The 23,563-nt window shown below is 33.3% G+C and overlaps 1 protein-coding gene across 1 annotated transcript; it reads left to right on the forward strand.

Annotated features, from left to right (window-relative positions):
* Positions 1 to 8,973: 8,973 nt before the first annotated feature.
* On the forward strand, positions 8,974 to 22,623 carry LOC132746960 (transmembrane protein 256 homolog). The gene is made up of 4 exons (XM_060736255.1): positions 8,974 to 9,237; positions 15,333 to 15,370; positions 19,790 to 19,870; positions 21,237 to 22,623. The coding sequence occupies exons 1-4, from the start codon at positions 9,057 to 9,059 to the stop codon at positions 21,378 to 21,380; spliced, it is 444 nt and encodes a 147-aa protein (XP_060592238.1). The 5' UTR covers positions 8,974 to 9,056; the 3' UTR covers positions 21,381 to 22,623.
* The last annotated feature ends 940 nt before the right edge of the window (positions 22,624 to 23,563 follow it).

Here is a 23,563-nt window from a genome sequence, read left to right on the forward strand (position 1 = left end):
AAATTGCAAATATTTACTAAGTCAAGGGCAATAACTATAACAAAACAAAATAAATTCACATACGAAACCCCAGGTGCACAACTGCACATGCTGATCAACATTCCTGTAAAGTTTCATGATTCTAGGTCAAATACTTGTTGAGTTACGTGCGAAACAAGTTGAAAATTGCAAATATTTACTAAGACAAGGGTAATAACTCTAACAAAACAGAATAAATCTACAAGCGAAACCCCATGTGCACAACTACACATGCTGAGCAACAGTCCTGTAAAGTTTCATGACACTAGGTCAAATACTTGAGTTACGTGCAACACAAGTTGAAAATTGTAAATTTTTACCAAGTCAGGGACAATAACTCTTAAAATAAGAAATATATCCACACGAAAATACCCAGGTGCACATCAACATTTCTGTAAAGTTTCATGACACTAGGTCAAATACTTGTTGAGTTACGTGCGACACAAGTTGAAAATTGTAAGTTTTTACTAAGTCAGGGGCAATAACTGTCAAAATACTAAATATATCGGACGGACGGAAGGATGGACGGAAGGACGGACAAGGGGTAATATAACCCCCTCCCCCAAGTGGGCGCACAAAAAGAAACTTACTAAAAAATTCCTACTGCAATGTAAATTTTTGGAAAGCGCCATTTTGTTTTTGCACGAGAAATCAACATCCTGGTTTATACCCACATAAACAATGTTTCCCGACTTTCTTTTAGAATCATCCCGTGCAATAGGATTTCTCTGCTCGCTATCACAAATTTGTCATTTCAATCTTTTTTTTTTTCAAAAATTTCACGAGTAAAAACTGAGCCGCTTCAATTTTGGCGGCCTGTCTTGAATTGATTTAAACATATTTTATTGCCAAAAATAAGACATATACATACATGTAGACAGTTACAATACAATGACATGACATATTTGGCAAAAGGGTTGACCCACAAGTTCTCTCAACATTAGCAACGGGTCTTCCCTGATGCAATAAATTACAATAACTTATTTTACAAGAATGACTATCAGTTAGATAGAAGTAACAAAACTCACACATATATAGTACTTGGCTTTAAAAATGATTTTAGGTAAGAAAGAACAATAAAAATGATTGGGTGTACATGTTCTCTAGCTTGAATGGTATTTAACGATGTTAACTGATTTATATATATTTGCGTTACAATGACTTAGAAAAAACATGTACATTTGCCGAATATAACAAAAACAAAAATAGATTTTGAGAAAATGAAATATAGAAGAAAAAAAATAGAAGAAGAAAGGAAAGAATCTTGTCTATTGTTTTGCAAAAATGAAAGAAAAATACATTAATATTTATTGGGATTGTGCTGGTTTGTTTTCAAAATCAAAAGCGTTTGCTTACTTTTATGAAATGCTGAACAGTCAAAAATATTTTATTATTATTTTTCTAAAGACAACTCTTTGTTACCAACTAAAAGTAATTGGACATTTAAAGGGTGAAATTGCCTTAATTCGTTAAAAAGATCAATTCTCTCATTTCGATATTTCGGACAAGTAAACAAAAAATGGTTAACATCTTCTATCTCATAACCGCACGAACAATTTGCATCCTGTGACAAATGATTGCAGAATAAGTGGAAATTTAAGTTACTGCATGCATTTCTCAGTCTGCAGTGTAAAACTGAGAGTTTTCTTTCACCTGTAAGGTACCATTTTGGAGTGTCTGTAGATCGAAAGGTTGATTTCTTTAATAGAGATTTAAAATGTGACAGAGTTTCTACAGATCTTGTTTCAGGTTGCAAGTTGTTCCATAGCATTACGACGAAGGCACAAAAGAAGAAGAAAATATATGAGTCCGTCTGTTTAAAGTTGCAAAGTCTTCTGAGTTTCTAAGATTGTATGGTGTTGTATTATGAACTCTTTCTGGAAAAATATTACTTAAATAATCAGGAACGTCTCCATTATGAATTCTATATGTTAAAATAAGTTTTTGGTACGTTCTTCTATCAGATAGTGAGAGCCAATTAATTTCTTTATATAAATTTTGGAGAGAAACTGAACGGGTTAGGCCGCTTACGATTCTGGCTGCCTCATGCTGTATTTTATCTAACGTATCTTTTTCATAATTTGTACACCCATCCCAGACTACAGAAGCATATTCTAAAAGAGGTCTAAGAAATGAAATGTAAATTTGGTTTAGGGTTTCCCTGTTAAGGGAATATTTCAGTTTTCTCATTGTACCTAGTAATTTAGAAGCCGATAATGTTATACTTTTAATATGATCGTGCCATTTTTCATTAGAACTAAAAGTTAAGCCTAAATGTTTATGACTTTCAACAAATTTTACCGGTATGCCATCAAATTGTAATTTTGGATTGTTAACGTTGGATTGTAAAGTAAAAATAATCGCTTCTGTTTTGTTAGGATTAAAATCTACAAGCCATTTTTAGACCATAAGTTTATCAAAGCTAAATCATGATTAATAATTCCTTCTAGATCGAATATTGATGATGTTGTACAAGACAAAGAGGTGTCGTCTGCAAATAAACGAGTTATACATAGCAAATTTTCTACAATATCATTAACGTACACAAGGAAGAATAATGGCCCAAGCACCGAGCCTTGGGGGACCCCTGCGTTTACAGTCAGTGGTTGTGATAAAGAAGACCCTACAAAGACCTTTTGACTTCTATTAATTAGATAACTTTCAATCCATTTCAACAAGTTACCTTTGATACCATTTTTCTGAAGTTTCAGAAGTAAACCCTTGTGCCATACTCTGTCAAACGCTTTAGATATGTCACAAAACACTACACAAGTAAATGTTCTATCATCTAAAGATTTAACTATTTGGTGATATATATCTAATAATTGAAAAAATCGTTGAATGACCTTGAAGGAACCCTGACTGTTTTGAATAAATCAAATTATTGGCTATTAAATGATTGTATATATGTTTATAAACAATTCTCTCCATTAATTTTCCTATACAACTTAATAAAGAAATCGGACGATAATTTGAAGTTAAATTTGTATCACCTTTCTTAAAAAGAGGCATTACAATAGCGGATTTCCATATGGAAGGAAATATACACTCTGCTAGTGACCTATTTAGTAATAAACATAGGGGTTTACACACAGTACTACATATATTTTTGAGCAATTTATGACTAATAAGATCTTCACCGACTGCCTTATTAACATCTAAATTCCTTATAATATCAATTACTTCATTTTCGGTTATAGCTATTTCAGAAATAATAGAATGCGTGTAATCATCTAAAGTGGGAAGGGTCTTGTCCGTATCGTTTAAATGAGAAATGGACGCAAAATATTGGTTTAAGCAATTGGCCTTCTCTAAGTCTGAGAAATATAATGATTCTGTTCCATCGTTATTTGTAGTCTTCAAAGGCGGAATAATTTCTGAACATCTTTCTGTTTTTATGAACTGGCGTATTAACTTCCAATATTGTTTAGGATTATTTGCATTTGTTTCTATTAAAGTGTTCTCTAAATTAGAATAAAACTTTTCTTTGGCATTTTTCTTTAGATTGTTTACTTTGTTCCTTAAATGCTTATACATTGTCCAATGGTTAGTATTTTTTGTAGAAATTGCTATTAATTTTTGTCTATCCCTTTTTCTTGAATATAATCTAATTTTAGAGTCGTACCATGGTTTATCATACGGCCGAATTGTTACTTCTTTATGTGGAATAAATTTCTCCGTAATTTCGATTAACTTTTCTGTAAATAGAACAGCACCATCGTCAATATTCATATTATTAATAAAATTCCAATTTGTATTTGATATACAGTTATTTAAACTATTAAAATCAGCTTTATTGTATAACCAGACTTTTCTTTTTATTGTTTTATGACATCTTAAAGGAGATTTCAAAAATATATTTGTTGCTTTATGGTCGCTAATGTTAGAAGGAACTGGTAACACGTCACTGTGTAAACATATTAAACCATCAGATATGAGTATAGGGTCTATAAGTGTAGATGTTGAATTTGTTACTCTAGTTGGTGACGAAATAACATTTGTAAGATTGTATAAAAGCATGATTTGTTTAAGATAGGTATTGTCTATTAGTTGGTTCTCATTTATGTCACCTACAATTGCTATGTTTTCATATTTATCTAAAGCATTGTCAATCATTATTCCAAAATCATTCCAGAAAGCTACGGGTTTGCTGGGAGCTCTATATACACAACAAAGTAAAAAGGAAATTGCACGAAACTTAATTTCTAAACATATTGCGTCCACAGAATGCATTTCATACTCTACTTTTCTACATGAAAGTAAATTTTCAGATACATAAATCAAAATTCCACTAGAATGAGCAGTTACATCTCTACGATAAACACAAGTGTGTGAACTCTCTAGTAATAACTCATTGGTTCCTATACTGTCTGTAAGGTGTGTTTCAGTAAAACAAAGAATATCGTAGTCTAACAAGTTTTCCTTTATAAAATCAAGTTTGTTTCTAATAGACCTAATGTTAAGATGTAAAATTGATATGCTTGATTCATCAGAAGTTTCAACTAGAGGACACGGATTCGTTTCAACGTCTCCTGAATTTATCAATAATATCATTAATAAAAATACAAATTCTAGATTTAAGACGCATGTTAAAATTTTCCGTAAAAACATACTAAAATATAACTTGAGAGTAATAAGTAAAGCAAAAATATTTTCAGTCGAAATATCAGGGAATAATTGAGATAAATATAATTCATTCTTATGAAGCTTTTGAATTCTACAGTTAAAAAGTCCAATGCTCGCTCTGTATGAAGCTAAATCGTTACCCATTAGGTAATAAAACTAAGCATAGGTTTTGAACATGCGACCATGGACTACAAGTAACAGCACAAACATATATAATATAATAGTCTACAATAGACAAGACAAGAAAAAAAAGAAGCATCGAACTTAAAAACAGTACAATATGAAAAAGTATAACTAAACAAACAGAAAACAAATACGGAAGAAAAAAAAGAAACATAATATTTAAATGAAAAAATATAGAGCATGTGTTTGGGGAACAATATAAATGGAATGTTGAAAAAAAGAAAAAAATGTTACGCTATAGTGCAGATGAATATCGGTAGTAAAAAATGTGGCATAAGATATTATTTAATCTGCATTTGGTCTTCAGTTTGATGTCAACATACTAACACGTTAGGTGTTATAATGGAAGATCATTTCATGACTAATTCAAACTAAAATACCTATCGGACAATCATATACTAATGCAAATTAGTAAATCACACTGTTAACTGTTACTTATACATGTATATAAGATTGCATGCATGACCGATTACAACAAGAAGCCGCAGATATACGACATACTTGTACATGTTTACTTTCTACATTATTGATTTTTTTTTTGCTTTGATCTTAACTGCTTATTCGGTTTATAAACACATAAAATACATTTTCCGCAGGATAAACACTAAAATAGATAAGTCGACATTCGTATTCTCACCCATACGTATCTTGAAAATGAAAAAACAAATTGCAATTTAAATAGCGCAATCAATATTAAATAGACAACTCTGAAATCTTAAACTAACTTTGAATACACATATTTTAGTAAATATTACTGTTCATAAAAGTGCTTTAGAACACACACTATAGAAAGAAGTGATATTCATTGTTTGAAACAAACAACCGTCTATAATTATATAAGACATGTTACTTGTAATAGTGTTGTAACTTGGTATATATGACAATCAAAAAAATCAAAACTTGGACATATTCAAAATAAAAAACAACAACATTAATTAAGGCAAATATTAGATCAGACCATTATTTAAAAGTGTAAAATGCTATAATATGAAAAGACTTTCAGCATTAATAGACCATTACGTCTTAATAAAATAAATTGTAATAATTATGTCCAAACTGATGTATATCTACATTAGGTACATGTATATGTAATTTATGTGTGTACATTAAGATAGTATAACAGATTATAAATATAAATGATTCGGTATCAGCACATAATGAAACACAAAAAAACAACATAGACTGCAAATGACATTACAAATGTATCACTAGTGTGTATATTAAGAACTATACGATTCAAAAGATACATGTCTTAAAGAAGAATTGAACTACTATCACTTATCATACAAAACATTGTAACGAGTAGATCAATTAACTACATGGTTCGTTAAGTTAGTTATGAATAGCTTATTGCCAATAAGACGCTAAATACACTGGTTTACATCATAAAATATGTAGTACAGAATTTAGACAACATGCATCAGTTCACTTATGTTGTATATAAGTTAGTTCAGAATGTATGTTCAAGTTCTACCTTTGAACTTTAGCATATTCAATGTCATAGAGAATATTTTTATCATATCAAATGTTAAACCTTTTAGGCTGAACCTTCATTTCTTGGTGGGTTAAGAAGGAATGGATCAAGTTGTTGCTCTTCTTGGATACGGTGAACTTTCAATTTATTGTCTTTTACGAGAATATTTCCATCTGATGCCCAAGCACCCATCAAATGTCTAGAACGAACTAGTTTTCTGGCCCGAAACAGTAAATAATTGCGCCTTTTGGTGAGATCTTCATTCAGATATGTGCCGGCGTATCCGCAATCTTTTAAAATGGAGCGATGTGTATATAATTGTTGACGGAAGCGATAAGATGTAAATTTGACAATAATGTCACGAGGTCTACCAGATAAAGGCTTCCCAACCCGATGCGAACGGTCGATCTCATTTATTGAAATATTTGTGTTTGTTGCTGAGCAAATTTGAGCCACAATTTCGTCAGTATTTTCATCTTTTGTTTCTTTCACGCCTGAGATTCTGATATTGTTGCGACGCGAGTATTGTTCATGGTCATCAAGAGTAAGCTCAAATGACTGTTGGAATGATTGAACTTGTTCACGCAAATTATTGTTGTCCTTGACCAATTCACTATTTTCAACTTCTAGAGCTACAATTCTAGATGTCAGCTTTTCAGTTACACCAGAAACAATTTTGTGAACTAAAGATTCGATCTGACATTCAAATGTTTTGACAAGAAGATTTGAAAGTTTTTCCATTTCTTCTTGAGGTATAGTTATACAAGGGACAGGATTTTTCTCATTTGAAAATTCAGTTTCTTCGGTGGTACTGGGAAGACTCATCTCTTTGATTAATGTTGTTTTATTCCTCTTTAAATCAATTTCATTAATTGGTGAGCTAAGTTCTCGTTTTTCTCGTTTGTTGGATTGCGACGAAACTGGGGTATTTATGCTCATTATATTGACGTGATGACGATATGACAAGCTCAAATGCCGACTGATAAAATCATGAACACAGTGATCTTTAATCAGAACGGAATAACTGTTTATGTAACAAAACTGTATAGGGTATTGTTGTTATAGCTTACAGTTATATTTGCAGTCGTTTATCAAGAATATCTGTCTTGAATGTAAGCTGTAAGAACGCTAAATTTTTGAAGAAAAAAAAACAAAAACTTACGGGCGCCGTAGTGTCAATTTCATATATTTTTTATCATTCTTTAATATCATATTGATCACAATCACAAAAACAACAATAAACAAAAGATCAAATATTGATTTAACGATGAAGTAACAATTTAATGTTTGTACATGTAAGTATACAGTGCTATCTATGTCTAAGTAGAATTGCCACTTTGAGGATGACATGATCGGTATACGGTTCCTGGAAATTGTTGTGAACCTGGCTGTTAGTCTTTTTAACTGATTCAATTTTATCAATATCTTTTTTTGCAATAAGAGTTCCACACAGAAAAAAATATTATTCTAAAGTTGGCATCTAGAGATTTAAGAGCTGTTGACTTAGTTTCTGGTGAAGACGAAAGAAGATTTGTTAGAGCCTACAGTCAAGTCAATTCAAGTAAATTTTATTTATAAGTCGGATTCATATAACTATAAACATAAGCTCTGATGAGCTTTTTACACCGAGTATGGATAGCATTTGCTCTTACTTTATTTGTATGTGTTGACCAGAAAAGATATGTAGTTATTTCTGCGCTGGGATAAATGTCTTGGTTGACGGTCTGATCGAAGAGTTCAATTGTTCAGGGTATACTGGTTTCTTAGAGCGGACAGCAAAATGCATGATATGTGGCATTTGTCAATGTTGAAGAAAATCTTCCATTTCTGCTACCATTTCGCTACATTATTTAAAGGCACATTGATATGCCTCAGAAATCCATATTCATCCATTCTTTAGAAATGTCAACCATGTTTTTAATAATGTTTTAATAATGGATTTAGAGTATATTATTTCGACCAGGAGTGGTACAGGGTGGTGTACGACCAGTGGATGTATCGACACCATAGGTGTATTGAGTTAGGCGGCGACTATGTTGAGAAAAACTGACATTCGACGCCACGCATTTATTAACAACTAGCGACGCCGCCGGAATGACGTCGTAACGTCGGAATGGACTGCCCCGCACCCGCTACCCCTTGTCTCCCCCTGTTTTTATTTTCAGTAGTTTTTGAGTTCGTATCGATTTATTCAGGGAATAGACATATACACATACAATGTTAACAGCAAAAGTCCACGTAATTCTGGGACACCCCTCGTATATAATATAGATCTATATAATTTTTTAAGTTAAAAAAATCGAGATTATACTAGTAGTGAGTACTACTACTATAATGATAATAATGATCATAATATCGTTGAAGTAGGTATAAAAATAAAAATAAGTCGTTAATATATATAATAATAAATTTAGAATCTAATAGCATTTTTTATATTTCAATATATATTTCATCGTTAAAATGTTTATCTAATTTTTATTTCCTATTTTCAGAGACATATCTCTGCCTATTTTCCCATTTTTTAAAAAAACATTTATATATATATATCCGCCATCCATATCCTTAAATATTGACATCAATAGAGTATCGTCGTGAAAAATGAATTTGTCCGGTTTTCTACTATCGTCGGTCTTTGTAGACCGCCAGAGACCGTCGATTTTGTGGAGACCGCCGAAAAAGTACTCTTCTCAAAGGAGATCATAACCACTTTTCGCAAGTTTCGGTAAAAAATTGTTCCAATGTTTTGAATGTCAAAATGACAGATATTGTAGGTGGTATATTAAGTCAGTTGTCTTCATTTCTTCCAACAAAAGAGGTCCAAACTGTTGTCGTGAAAGAAGTTCAAGAGATGGCGCTGACGCAGGGAAGAAACTTTATCCGTGTTGCTGGTCTCTCGGGGGGACTTGCTGTTATCATGTCAGCGTACGGGGCACATGGTAAATATTTTCGTGAGAAGTAATTTTAAAAGATCATTCGAGGTTTCATAGGTATAAGAAGTTGAACAAATGTTTATTGACACCTTTGTTAAGCTGATTCATCATTGTCCATCCCACCATGTTTTATTTACATGAAGTGTGTCCAAAGTGAAAGTAGGACCGTGCAGGAGCTTCTATCCACAGGCAAAAGTATCGGACCTGGGAAGAAAAAATATGACCAGATTGATAAAAAAACCTGTGTTCATCTTAAAAGTGTCAAAAAAAACAAAAAAAATGTATATAATGACCCCCTTTAAAAATATACTATAAGTTAAGAGAAGGCCGGAAACTCCAGATTCGAGCCTACGAGCAAGGGATTCATTTCCCGGGCCGTTGTGAAAACAATTGGCCAGACAATTAAAAAAAACTTTTATCACTATTTCACGTTTATATAAAGCTTCAAAATGAGACCAACCCCAAGTCTCTAGCCCTTCCCGTTCATGAAATATCTATCAGGAAAACGAGCGACTTCGTGCTAAAAATCCTTGGTAGACATAATTGCGGCACAACAATTCGGTACGTAAACATAGACTAATACATGTATGTCAGCTGACTACGGGTCAAAATTACTTGAATTTACTAAATAATATTACTAAATTCATTAAGTTGGACCACTCACAACCGTCAGTAGCATCTGATACACGCAAAATTCGAATTTCAAACCTTTCCACGGTCTTTAGATTACTTTCTACGCCATTGTCAATCAGCTGTTCGATATTTTGTAACGAGTCTTCTGATTGGCCAATAGCAACGAAAACCGCAACGTTTCACACAAGATGCCTAATGGCCATACGGCCTTCTCTTAACTTATAGTATATTTTTAAAGGGGGTCATTATATACATTTTTTTTGTTTTGTTTTTTTGACACTTTTAAGATGAACACAGGTTTTTTTATCAATCTGGTCATATTTTTTCTTCCCAGGTCCGATACTTTTGCCTGTGCTTCTATCAGTAGAGTGGGTGGACCAACGCTCGGCGTAAAAATACTACATTTTATATGACAAATTCAAATCAACGTCAACACATCTCAATGTTATATGTCCATTTTCAAGACCGATGATACTGTTTTAAATAGCAATTGTGTAAAATTTGCTAATCAAATTATGACATACATGGCGGAGGCTAAAGATAGTCCAGATAAACAAGTGCGGATTGCGTGAAATTGTGTTATAGCTCGGCGTACTGGCATGCAAGCAGTTCCCGTACAAAAATCATAGTTACTTAAAAATTATATTTTATTACGCTCACTCATCAAAAAATTGAATGTTAGGCATCAAAATTCAGCTCCTCACACATATTATGGAAATTCCATTATGTTCTAAACATAGAATAACCCTTAGTTATGAGGCCTCATATGGGGTACCGAAATTATCCATTATTTTGTATGAAGAGAAGTAGTTCCCGTACATAAAATAAAACCCATTATACTTATACAATGTTGTTATATCAGACCCATTTTTCATTTATGATTGTTGAAGAGATCATTTTCCCCGAGGAAGGTAAATACAATTCAGGATAAAGAGCGTAGATTAAACAAAGACCATGTATTACCCGGTACCCCAACCCAAACACATACAATGACGTGCTTGTATGGGTGATATTTTACTCATTAAAGCCATAAAATTATTTAATATAGTAATATAGGTCAAAATTCTGATAATTAATCAGGTTTATGGCGCATTGCCTACTTATCTGTATGCAGGCGGTATAAGCGGAAAACCCTGTAATAGGCTCACATGTAAGTATTGTTGAGCATGCGCCCTTAAACGGAATCCCCCAAAGTTAACAAGGTCACGTTTTGACAACGCACAGGTGAAAGTGATTTAAAATGAAAACTTTTTAGCTCGACTATTCGATAAGAATAAGTAGAGCTATTGTAGTCACCCGAACGTCGGCGTCGGCGTAACCACTTATGTTAAAGTTTTTGTAATAGTTCAAATATTTTCAAAGTCCATTGACATATGGCTTTGAAACTTTGCACACTTGTTCACCATCATGACCCCAACCTGTAGACAGGAGGAGGTAACTCTATCAAGCATTTTGACAGAATTATGCCCCTTTTTAGCTCGACTATTTGATAAGAATAAGTAGAGCTATTGCAGTCACCCGAGCGTCGGCGTCGGCGTAACCACTTATGTTAAAGTTTTTGTAATAGTTCAAATATTTTCAAAGTCCATTGACATATGGCTTTGAAACTTTGCACAGTTGTTCACCATCATGACCCCAACCTGTAGACAGGAGGAGGTAACTCTATCAAGCATTTTGCCAGAATTATGCCCCTTTTTCGACTTAGAATTTACGTTAAAGTTTTTGTAATAGTTCAAATATTTTCAAAGTCCATTGACATATGGCTTTGAAACTTTGCACACTTTGTTCACCATCATGACCCCAACCTGTAAACAGGAGGGAGGTAACTCTATCAAGCATTTTGACAGAATTATGCCCCTTTTTCGACTTAGAATTTACGTTAAAGTTTTTGTAATAGTTCAAATATTTTCAAAGTCCATTGACATATGGCTTTGAAACTTTGCACACTTGTTCACCATCATGACCCCAACCTGTAAACAGGAGGAGGTAACTCTATCAAGCATTTTGACAGAATTATGCCCCTTTTTCGACTTAGAATTTATGTTAAAGTTTTTGTAATACCTCAAATATTTTCAAAGTTCATTGACATATGGCTTTGAAACTTTGCACACTTGTTCACCATCATGACCCCAACCTGTAAACAGTAGGAGGTAACTCTATCAAGCATTTTGACAGAATTATGCCCCTTTTTCGACTTAGAATTTACGTTAAAGTTTTTGTAATAGTTCAAATATTTTCAAAGTCCATTGACATATGGCTTTGAAACTTTGCACACTTGTTCACCATCATGACCCCAACCTGTAAACAGGAGGAGGTAACTCTATCAAGCATTTTGACAGAATTATGCCCCTTTTTCGACTTAGAATTTATGTTAAAGTTTTTGTAATAGTTCAAATATTTTCAAAGTCCATTGACATATGGCTTTGAAACTTTGCACACTTGTTTACCATCATGACCCAAACCTGTAAACAAGAGGAGGTAACTCTATCAAGCATTTTTTTTACTATCAAGCACTAAGAATAGTCGAGCGTTGCTGTCCTACAGACAGCTCTTGTTAGTAATTGTATGATTTTATACAAAAATAAACAAATAATTCATGAATCATCACTCAAAACAATATAAATCAAACATGTTTTTGGTACAATGTCTGTTATTGAATAAATACACCGTTATTCATAATTGCAAAGCCATGTTTTCAATTAAAAATAAGTGGCGGCGTGGCCGAGTGGTTAACGCCTCGGACTAGTAATCTAATGATTGCTGACCGCGTGGGTTCAAACCCTGTCAGAGGCAAGCCGTTGTTTCCTTGAGCAAGAAACTTTACATTCATTGCTTAGTACTGGTTGGTTCCAGGAACGGATTCGAGAGTGTTTCAATAAACTTATAGCTTCCAACACAATCAAACTAAAATAAATTTGTATAAACCAATTAAAAATAGTATTTGGGTCACGGGTCACAAAATGTCTTGCAAAGGTATTCGAACCTAAATTCTCGCTGGTCACGTGATAATTAGGGCAGCAATGGCGGCGTATTTTATGAAATGTGAAACTATTTTGCATTGATTTTTTCCATCAAAATTGATTTCAAAGTGCTGCAACTTTTCAATGGATTGAGATTGAGACAAATGCTTTCCACCATTAGTTACATGTTACCTTATGATCGATCTGGGGTCATTTTTATATGCCCGAAACAATTTCGGGCATATAATGTTATACCCCCTGGCGTCTGTCTGTTAGCAATTTGGTTTCCGAAGCATAACTTAAGTTCCATTTGGCCCACAATATTCAAACTTCATAGGATGATTGTCCATATTGGGTAGAACACCCCTATTGATTTTGGGGTCACAAGGTCAAAGTTAAAGGTTGCTATTACCTCAAAACTGAAAACAGTTTCTAGAGCATAACTTAAGTTCCATTTGGTCCACAATATTCAAACTTTATTTAATTTATGTAATGTCTTACAAATGCTTTATCTTTACTAAAAAATAAAAAGCACTTTTGGGCATATAATGCTCCGCTTAGCGGTGCTCTTGTGTTTATTAATTGTACAGAGGGGTATTCGCCTTCATTTCTTAATTATTTGCTTATATCTTTCAATTATTGAAATTATTAGCTCCTGTGGAAGGGCAATTTTCATATAAAATAGTAAAAACTAGGCTCACATTTAATTTTGCAAAATGATGAACAATTTGCAATAGCTAAGTCTAGTTTTTAATGATTTGAGAACTTTTCACCTCCTGGATGTTTTGGCCTCAAAACCATGGTCCTTTCGGCTTCATTTGTAAATTTGATAAAGATGTAAAATAAAGACAACTATGAGTTACAATATTACATATAATATAACTCATTTTTGCAAACTTATTATACACCCAAAAGAATTTCGGCATATATTGTTATGCACCTGGTTGGACGTCCGTCTGTTAGTAGTTTTTGTGTCCGGTCTGCATCTTTTGAACTGGTGGAAAGAAAGTGAAACTACTTGACAGAAATATTAACCATAATGACATGATATGCAGAGCCAGGTTTGACCATTTACAGGTCAAGGCCACACTTTGTATCAGTCATTTTGTATCAGTATTAAAATTTTGTGTCCGCTTGGTATCTTTTAAACCAATAGAAAGAAATTAAAGCTTTTTTTGCAGGAATATTACATGTACTTACAATATTGAGACGGTGTACAGAACACAAGTTCGGACTTTTTAAGAATAAGATTAGCCCCTCCATGGGGATTAATTGATTTATATAGACTTACAGGAGTTATTTTCGTGTCTGGTCTGTACCTTTTGAACAAGTGGTAGGAAATTGAAACTACTTGGTGGAAATGTTAAACATGTGGCAATGTGCAGACTGCAGAGTGCATATTTGACCTTCCTCAGGTCAAGGCCACAGTCATTTTGTATCAATGTCAAAATTTTGTGTCCACTCTATTTCTTTCAAACCGATAGTAGGAAATTAAATCTATATGACAGAAATATTTATATTACTGAGATGATGTGTGGAGCGCAGTTTTGTCAGCTTCTTGACCGACAATAACAAAAACGGCCTTTGTTAGCGCCAACCCTCCAGAGTTAGTCACGACAGTTCAACCAATCATCTCTGGTACTTAAGGTGACTTGACCTTGACCTGCCATGTGCCATCTCCGCGACGTGCACGCCTCTGGAGGGATTTGGAGTAGAATGTCATACTGACTCATTCAAAATCCTTATATAAGTGTATTTATTTCAAAGGGAGATTACAATGTATGAATTTATTAAAATGTTTCCTCCCAATATAATGTGTATGTTACCTCCCTTTATTTCCCAAAATCTATTATTACTTTCTAATGTTTTTTGGAAACTTTATTATTATTTTTTCTGTTAAGATTATTATAATTGAGGATCTTATAGGTTTATATGATTTATCATTTTGAAATAAGACAATCTTATTGATTGAAACTGATAGTACAAAATGTCTACATGTTGACCTTAATACGGATTTGTTTATAAGTGTGCATCTGAGTGTGATTTTTACATTGATTATAATTATCAGACATATGTTCATAAATAGACTTTTTTGTTTACCAAAATAATGGTTAGCAGATGATTTAAATTTTTAAGCAACTTAGCAAGGCAATTAATTGCAATTATTACTGATACACAGATGAATCTTCATAAAATATAGGTTCAGTTCAAATTTGGCTTCAGACAACTTAATTTTCAAATATTTTTTTTAGGTAACGCATGGTGGTATGAATCACCTTCAGTGATAGTTTAGAAGTGCACCAGTAGATTTGTGTTCATGTAAGAATTTCAAACTGACTGTTTTAAGACTTTTGGACCTCAAAATCGAATACCCACGGTTGATTAACATGTAACATAACATGATAAATATTAATTAAATATTAATGGTTCGGCAATGGGTATCCGCGATGGAGTCCCTTTACATGTAAATATATCAAAGATTGGTTTTCTTTTCATTTTTTTTTTCAGCATTTAATTCACAAACTGAGGACACAAGACTTAAACATGTAAGTATTATTCTATTGCATATCAGTGATTATTTAAATACATGTATTATTTAATATATTTAACCCTTACTACACTAAATATCTTAAATTGACTTGGCCATCTTTCAATCTGGACTAAATTATTTGTCATTTTTAAGGAAATTTTCAAACTATTTACTGACTGAGTAGTGAACAGTGCAGTCCATAATCAGATGGCATGGATGAGCCGGCTGATCTTGGTCTGCACTGGTCACATTGTTAGACTTTGTTTAAGAGTTAATAATATATATAAGCTGGATTTTAATGAAATGAAAAGTATCATAAAATTTTCAAAGTCATTATTATACCCCCACCACAAAATGTGGGGGGGGCTATAATGGATTGGCTTTGTCGCGTCGGTCGGTCCGTCTCCATTTTCGTGTCCGCTCTATAACTCCTATACCAATTGAAGGATTTTCTTCAAACTTGGCTCAAATGTTCACCTCAACAAGGGGATGTGCAGAACCCATATTGCCCATGTGTGTCAGTTCAAGGTCAAAGGTCACCAATTTGAAGGTCAAATATCAAACACTATCAAAATATTACCACAGTATGTCATGTCCGCTCTCTGTAAGTCCTACACTACTTGAAAGATTTTTTTTCAAACTTGGCTCAAATGTTCACCTCAACCAGGGGATGTGCAGAACCATGTCGCCCATGTTGTCAGCTCAAGGTCAAGGTCACAATTGAAGGGTCAAATATCAAACAATTATATATATACACAGTATTGTCGTGTCCGCTCTTTTTTAAGTCCTCCACTACTTGAAAGATTTTCTTCAAACTTGGCTCAAATGTTCACCTCAACAAGGGGATGTGCAGAACCCATGTTGCCCCATGTGCCAGCTCAAGGTCAACGGTCACAATTGAAGGTCAAAATCAAACAATCAAATATTACACAGTATGTTTGTGTCCGCTCTTGTAAGTCCTACACTAATTGAAAGATTTTCTTTCAAACTTGGCTCAAATATTCACCTCAACAAGGGGAATGTGCAGAATCTATGTTGCCCATTGTGTTTAGGCTCAGGTCAAGGTCACAATTGAAGGTCAAATATCAAAAACAATCTAAAATTTTTACACCAGTATGTAAGTCCCGCTCTGTAAGTCCTACACTTAATTGGAAAGATTTTCTTCAATCTTGCCTCAAATGTTTCATTCTCAACCCAGGGGATGTGCAGAAACTTATGTCACTCATTTTATAACTGGCTTAAGGTCCAAGGTCACACTTTTAAGGTCAAAAATTTTGAACTTAGAAAATATTCTTAAATTTTAACATTTATTTGAATATTTCTAAATTTAGAAAAGGTAGATTGAAACTTAAAAATATTTTTGAAGGGTCAAACAATTCCGATATGCTGTTCGTTCAAGTTTCATAACTCTGTATTGCCATTTTACCAAAGTTTATGCCCCCTTTTTAAGTCTTCAAATTTTACATTACAATCAAATATTAGACAATGTGTTGTGTCCGCTCTATAAATCCTATTACTAATGGAAGAATTTTTTTCAAACTTTACTCAAATTTTCACCTCAACAAGGATATGTGCAGAATCCATGTCACCTTTGTGCCGGCTCTAAAGGTCAAGGTCACACTTGAAAGTCAAAAATTGACTTAGAAAATGTTCTTAAATTTTAACATGTACTTGAATAATTCTGAAACTAGTGCAGGCATTTGCTTGAAACTTTAACGATATATGAGGTGTGGCAAATAAGATATGCAGGTCAAGTTTCATTACTCTGTATTGCATTTTGACAAAGTTATGCCCCTTTTTAAGTCTTCAAATTTACATACAACCAATACTAGACAATATATTGTGTCTACTCTATAAATTCTATACTAACGGAAGGATTTTCTTCAAACTTTACTCAAATGTTCAACCAAACTGGGTGATGTGCAAAACCCATCTTACCCTTGTGCCAGATTAAGGTCAAGGCCACACTTGAAGGTCAACGTGGACTTATAAATAAAATGTTTAATATATTTGGAAAATGAAAGGTTATTTGTAACTGTTTCGAACATGATTTGATAATATATATTTATACTATTACCTGTACAATTAGTCTTTTTTTCACCAGAGATAAGTAATAGAAAGAGCACTGAAACACGAGGCTATCTGATTTGTACGAGGGGGCGTAGCCCCCGAGTATTAATCAGATTGCCGAGTGTTTTGGTGTTCTTTCTTTTTGTAGCATAGTCATAGTAGCATAGTCATAGTAGCATTTTTCTTTTTTGTAGCATAGTCAAACATAAAAGCACGTTCCCTGTTGTCACAATATGAAACCCCGGCAAAAATGAACCAATGAACGAACATCTGAATATGACATTTCTGTCGCTTTCCCTTTCTCTGCCGTCAAAATATGTAAACCCCAGCAAAAATGAGCCAATCAATGGGCATGCTCTGGAGTGCGGGTAACTAATACCCGCACTCCAGTTAACGCACTGTGCATGTATATGTATACGATTTAACCCTGACACATTTTCAACAGAAAGGTCCCCAAACTATAATACAATTTCTTTTTATGTATTTGTGCCACATAAGTTATTCCCTTAACCACCTTTCTAAGTGGTCTTCTGTCAAGGACATTGGTGGGGGTATGAATCGCATTCAGCGATAGTTCTAGTTATTCACGGGTCACTAATATTTGTGGTTTTAGTGAATAGGTCAGTCCACAAATTTAAGGTCTAACAAACTATTATTACCTTTGCTGTATGAATATGTTTATAAGTAGGGCCAGCAAAATCTGATTTTGACTGACTTGTCCGTTTTATTAACTTGTCCATATGATATTGATCGACATAGTAAATTCTTGAAAATTTTCACTTGTCCATACAGACTTTGGGACAACCTGGACAATAGGGACAATTGATTTTGCCGGCCCTAAAATTAATTACTACTTTATTTGCATCTTACTTTGTTTTGCAAAACTATGGTTATCCACAAATTTAGGAATCCACAAACATGTCATTTTTGACAAAACCACAAAATGTCATGCCCACAAAATTAATGATTTTTGTGAAGATTATAAAAAGATAAAATGATAATTAAGGCAACACTGTAATTTACTCTTACTTTTTGTTAAAGAGTATTCTTTGCAGAATTGCCTTTCCTTATATTATATTAATCTTAATGATTTTCAAAGTGTACAAGTTATTGCTAAACTTGTGATTTGGGTGTGTAAAATCCACTGAATTTGAAAGAAATCAGATTGAATGATGTGCCGTTGGTGTACACATTTACATATCCTTGAAGGAGTTCCACTTAGGTCAAAAGCCTTAAAAAACAAAAAATCTGAAATGTTTACATATCAAGTGAAACACTTAATTGGGAAAAATCTACAAGGGGTAATTAAGAAATATACTCATTATGAAATTGAATATCATCTTTTATGCATTTTTTAGCATGATTAGAGTGAAAAGCATTGCGATGCTTTTGATTTTTTTGGTCATTTTGCACAATAAAATTGTCAATGATTATTCTGGAAAATGGGGCTAGGGAATGATCAGATTATTTGCACACAAGTTATTGGTCCAGACCTGCATCCAATCTCGGAAAGTGCGTTTTCAGTCCCGTCATGGTAAAATCCCTTTAAAAGGTTGAACTCTAATCATAAATGGTCAGAAAAAGTGCCTTTGTGTTAACAATAATTCTCTTGTGATATCATAAATGTTTAGAAAGGGTGCCTATGTGTTAACAATAATTCTCTTGTGCAAGCATGTCATTTTAACCTTATTTTTTAATAGAAAAAAACTTGAGCTATTGCTATGGTCATGTTGTTGTTGATGTTTCCGTTGCCATCCTAAAACTTTTATTGGTAAATAGAGGATATTGAATAATTGTAGGTTCAATATGGAATTTATTGAACGAGTTGAGTGAAATTATAATATGTAAACCTCTGGTAAGCATAATAATCTATTAAATGAGTTCAATAAATGTGATGATGAAGCTACATGAATATAATATTCTATTTAACACATATCTAAAATGGAACTGTTTACAGTAAAAATTAATCATGTTATCATTGACACATTTATTGTGTAACATTCACATGCACATCTTTAAGCTACATGTAAGTTTGTATAACACAAGTGATGTCACATCAAAATATATATGCACAGCTGTTAAATGGTTTTTATGGAGTTGCAAAAGTTGTACAGGTTTGAGATAGACAGATTTATACACTTAATTAAAACTGAACTTTACATAGGCTTTGAAATGACTTGGTGTGAAAGGTTATTCTTTTCTTGCAAGTAGCAACATGAGGGCAGTGGTCTATCAGATTGTACTAATATAAAAAAAACATATAAAAATAGATGAAAGTTTTCAAAACTGTTTTGGCTTTTATTGAATGAAATGCTTGTAAGTTAACACATTTATTGTTGTTATAACAAATGGTTGAATATTTCAGGTATTTGAATCGGGCAATAAGATGCATTTGATTCATTCAGTGGCTCTCCTTGCAGTGCCGCTAACCAGAAGACCTAAATTGGTATGTACTATACTTCATTCTGGCAAGTTATTGTAGGCTGTATGTTTGTTTTTTTTCTTGGTTTTTTTGGGGGGTTGGTTTTACACTGATTTTTACATATATTTTGTGATATCTCTACAGTCAATTTATTTACCGACTTTTCACTAATTACTGATTTTTTTATAAGTGAAAGACTATTTGTTCCACATGATTCCTGAATCAGCAGTGAGAGACACCTGACCTTTAGACTCAATGTCCAAGGTCATTTTGTCACTGAAAAACTAGGGCAAGACAGAGGATCAAACCAGCGATCCCTGCATTACTTTTGGAAAAAAAGGAAGTTAAACTTTTAATATATCTCTTTGATAAACAGTGATGATTGGAAAACTAGATAATGTTGATGTTTTTCATTTATTTACAGTTAAATATATACATGTATAGTAAAGTATTATTCAGATGTCTTTCAGGAATGTGCTCAAGCTCATACAAGCACACTTATGTAAATGGAAAACAAATAAATTCATGATAATACATGTTGTAATTTAATTATGTTGAGTGCATTGAAAAAAAAAACAAAGTATTCAAAATACATTTATGTCTTTGCTGCGGGAGGGCTTTTGTGCGCTCTGTCATTTTCACGGGAGGCTTTTGTCCGCCCTGTCTTTTTCTCGGGAGGTCTTTTGCCCACCTTGTCATTTTGCATGGGAGGGCTTTTGCCCGGAAGGGCTTTTGTCTTACACTCGCTCTTTTTGCCTCAGAAATCTGTATTTTTTTAATTCTTAAGAAATGGCAAACATGTGTTGTAATAATAATGTTTTCATTATGAATTAAGAACATGTTAAATGTTTAACAAGTGAAGAAGAAGCACTGAACATGCAGTCCAGTGTGGTGAAGGTAGCAAAATGTAAACAAAGCAGTATTTTGATTTCCACACAAAATACTAATTCACTATACTTGTACCAATCACCAGCATAACAAAATCATCAAAAGACAGTTTATGTATCATTATCGCAAATGAGTATTTCTCTGGAAACAGTAACAAGATACCCAAAGAAACGAAGGTATGTTTGTTTGTGTCATTTCCCAACAGTATTTCAGTCATATAGGCGGATAGTTTCCTAACCATCGTTCCTGAAGAGTTACACTAGTACTAGACTACCTTCCTCGACACTAAACTACCAAAGCATCTCCCGGGGAGCGAACCCACGCCAGAGGGGTAACTGGATTAGAAGTCATTGACTCTAACCCCTCGACCACGGAGGCGGTCACGAAGGTTTTGATAAATATAAATGTTAGCAATTCTGAGGCATAATGGGCCTTTATAGTACTATATGACTATTATCTATTTCATTTTATCACTAAGTCTTTGTAATTTACTATATTACAGGTTGGCGGTTTAATGACATCCGGCCTCCTACTGTTCTCTGGTACATGTTATTATCAGGCAATGACAGGAGATGGACGTGTAAGAAAGGCCACTCCATATGGTGGAATCCTCCTCATTCTCTCATGGTTTGCCATGATTCTGTGATAAAACGTTGTTTTAAATGTACAGTTTGATATATGTGTGTGAGGTTTTTTTGGGAAAAAACTGAAGTCTTAAATAGGCTGACATAACAGTGATAACAGTGTCCAAATGTAAAATTACTCAACTGTGAAAGAAACTTAACATGTAATATTATAAAGATAACATGTATCTTAGGGTGTTGGAGTAATAATGTATATATGCAACCTGAGAACTGAAATAACATCTGTTGCGGACATGTGTTATTTTTATTATTTTACTGAACCAACATTTTAATGTAATTTTTTCACTGCTATGCATTATTTACTTCAAGAGCCAGTTATCATAGATTTTGATCAGGGGAGAGAACTAGAACATTATGTTTTCTTAAGTCTATATAGATTACTCTCCCCTGGGGAATTGAAAAAAAAAATTGATCGGTTGATACACATATCCAGGATGATAGATGGAAATACACCTTGTAATGTCACATTAGGCTATATAGTAAAAAGTTTATATGAAGTATATATAATAAATTGAATAATTAACTATATAAAACAGTCAGATGTTATATGGAGTAAATTGTGGAAAATAACATATTAATCTATTGCAGTTGAATTATACTGTATTACAAAAACTTAACAGATATAAACTTAAAGTTTCTTTTGCAGTTGAATATACATTAGGACAGGGGTTTTATAAAAGAATTTACAAGTGCTTTCTATTTTGAGGATCAAAGTCATCTTTGTAGGTGGGAATTATAATGGTGTATAGTATTAACCATGTATAGTACGAACTTTGTTAGTCACCTTGTAGTTTAGTTGTCTTACATTTGAGTTATTTGGTAAGTAAGTTAACTTGTTCATTATTAATGATGGTTGTTATTTATTTTTGACATTACTAAATGTTGTTATATGTTTTAGATGTTTATACCATTAGTTTACATTATTGGCTGGTAATTTACCATTAATCATTAATAGTTTCTTCAAACACTGTGTGTGAAACTTCACCCCACATATGATAATAGTTTATTCACCACATTCTTTAGAGGTGTCCGTGGCTGAGTAGTTAAGGTCGTTGACTTCAAACCACTTGTCACTCACTATCCTACCAGGGACTTTCAATTCTTTCATGTGAGGAAACTATCTAACCAGCCTACAGGAGGCTAATAGTTCTCGGTGCCTGATTTAATGCACGGGGAAGGGGAGCCTTAGGTCTTCCTCCACCAGTAAAGTTTGAAAGTCCAATGTGACCTCTACTGTGTTGGTGTGACATAAAAACTCAACCAAAAAGAAATAAAACAAAAAAACACATTCTTGCTTTGACATCCAAAAAAAAGTTGTTTTTTTTAACTGTTAGAAATTAATATTTTTCTAAAGTTTTCTAAATATTTGCTTAAATAACAGAACAAATTTGGCATATCATAGTGCTTACAAAGGTTTCCTTACTATATAATTTTAAATTCTTTTTTTCCATTTTAAATGTTATTTTGTTTTGATACTGTTAGAAATTTATATTTTTTCTAAAAAGAAATTTAGAATTTTCTGCTGAAATATGGTAGAAATCTGGCAAATCTGAAAGTTTTTATATGATATTTTTGATTGATATATACACACAAATTATGATTAATGATACATGTATTAATACTATGACAATGGTGACAACTATTTTGTGACAGTTTAGGTAAAGTTTGTATGTTGTTTAGGAAAGTGATTTGTGAGCAGTTACCCATTACTTTCCAGCCTCAACTAGTTATAGTTTATATGAAGTTTTATATTGTTATGCCCCCATTTCGAAGAAAAGGGGGTATATTGCTTTGCACTTGTCGGTCCGTCGGTCTGTCGGTCCGTCGGTCCGTAGACCAAATGGTTTCCGAGTGATAACTAAAGAACCCTTAGGCCTAGGAACTTCAAACTTGGTATGGTGATTGGTCATGACCAGTAGATGACCCCTATTGATTTTGGGGTCAAGGGGTCAAAGGTCAAGGTCATATTGACCTTGAAAGCAAAAACGGTTTCCGATCAATAACTAAAGAACCTTAAGGCCTAGGAACTTCAAACTTGGTATGGTGATTGTTCATGATCAGTAGATGACCTCTATTGATTTTGGGGTCAAGGGGTCAAAGGTCAAGGTCACATTGACCTTGAAAGCAAAAACGGTTTCCGATCAATAACTAAAGAATCTTAAGGCCTAGGAACTTCAAACTTGGT

This window comes from Ruditapes philippinarum, unplaced genomic scaffold (genome assembly GCF_026571515.1).
Source record: "Ruditapes philippinarum isolate M1 unplaced genomic scaffold, ASM2657151v2 ctg7665_1_1_1_1, whole genome shotgun sequence".
Classification (NCBI taxonomy): domain Eukaryota; kingdom Metazoa; phylum Mollusca; class Bivalvia; order Venerida; family Veneridae; genus Ruditapes; species Ruditapes philippinarum.

Excerpts from the sequence above, each read along its gene's own strand:
- LOC132746960 (XM_060736255.1), top strand. The coding sequence starts at position 9,057 with ATGACAGATATTGTAGGTGGTATATTAAGTCAGTTGTCTTCATTTCTT. Across the intron at positions 9,238-15,332 it reads GTCAGCGTACGGGGCACATG|CATTTAATTCACAAACTGAG; the intron begins GTAAATATTTTC and ends TTTTTTTTTCAG. Across the intron at positions 19,871-21,236 it reads TAACCAGAAGACCTAAATTG|GTTGGCGGTTTAATGACATC; the intron begins GTATGTACTATA and ends ACTATATTACAG.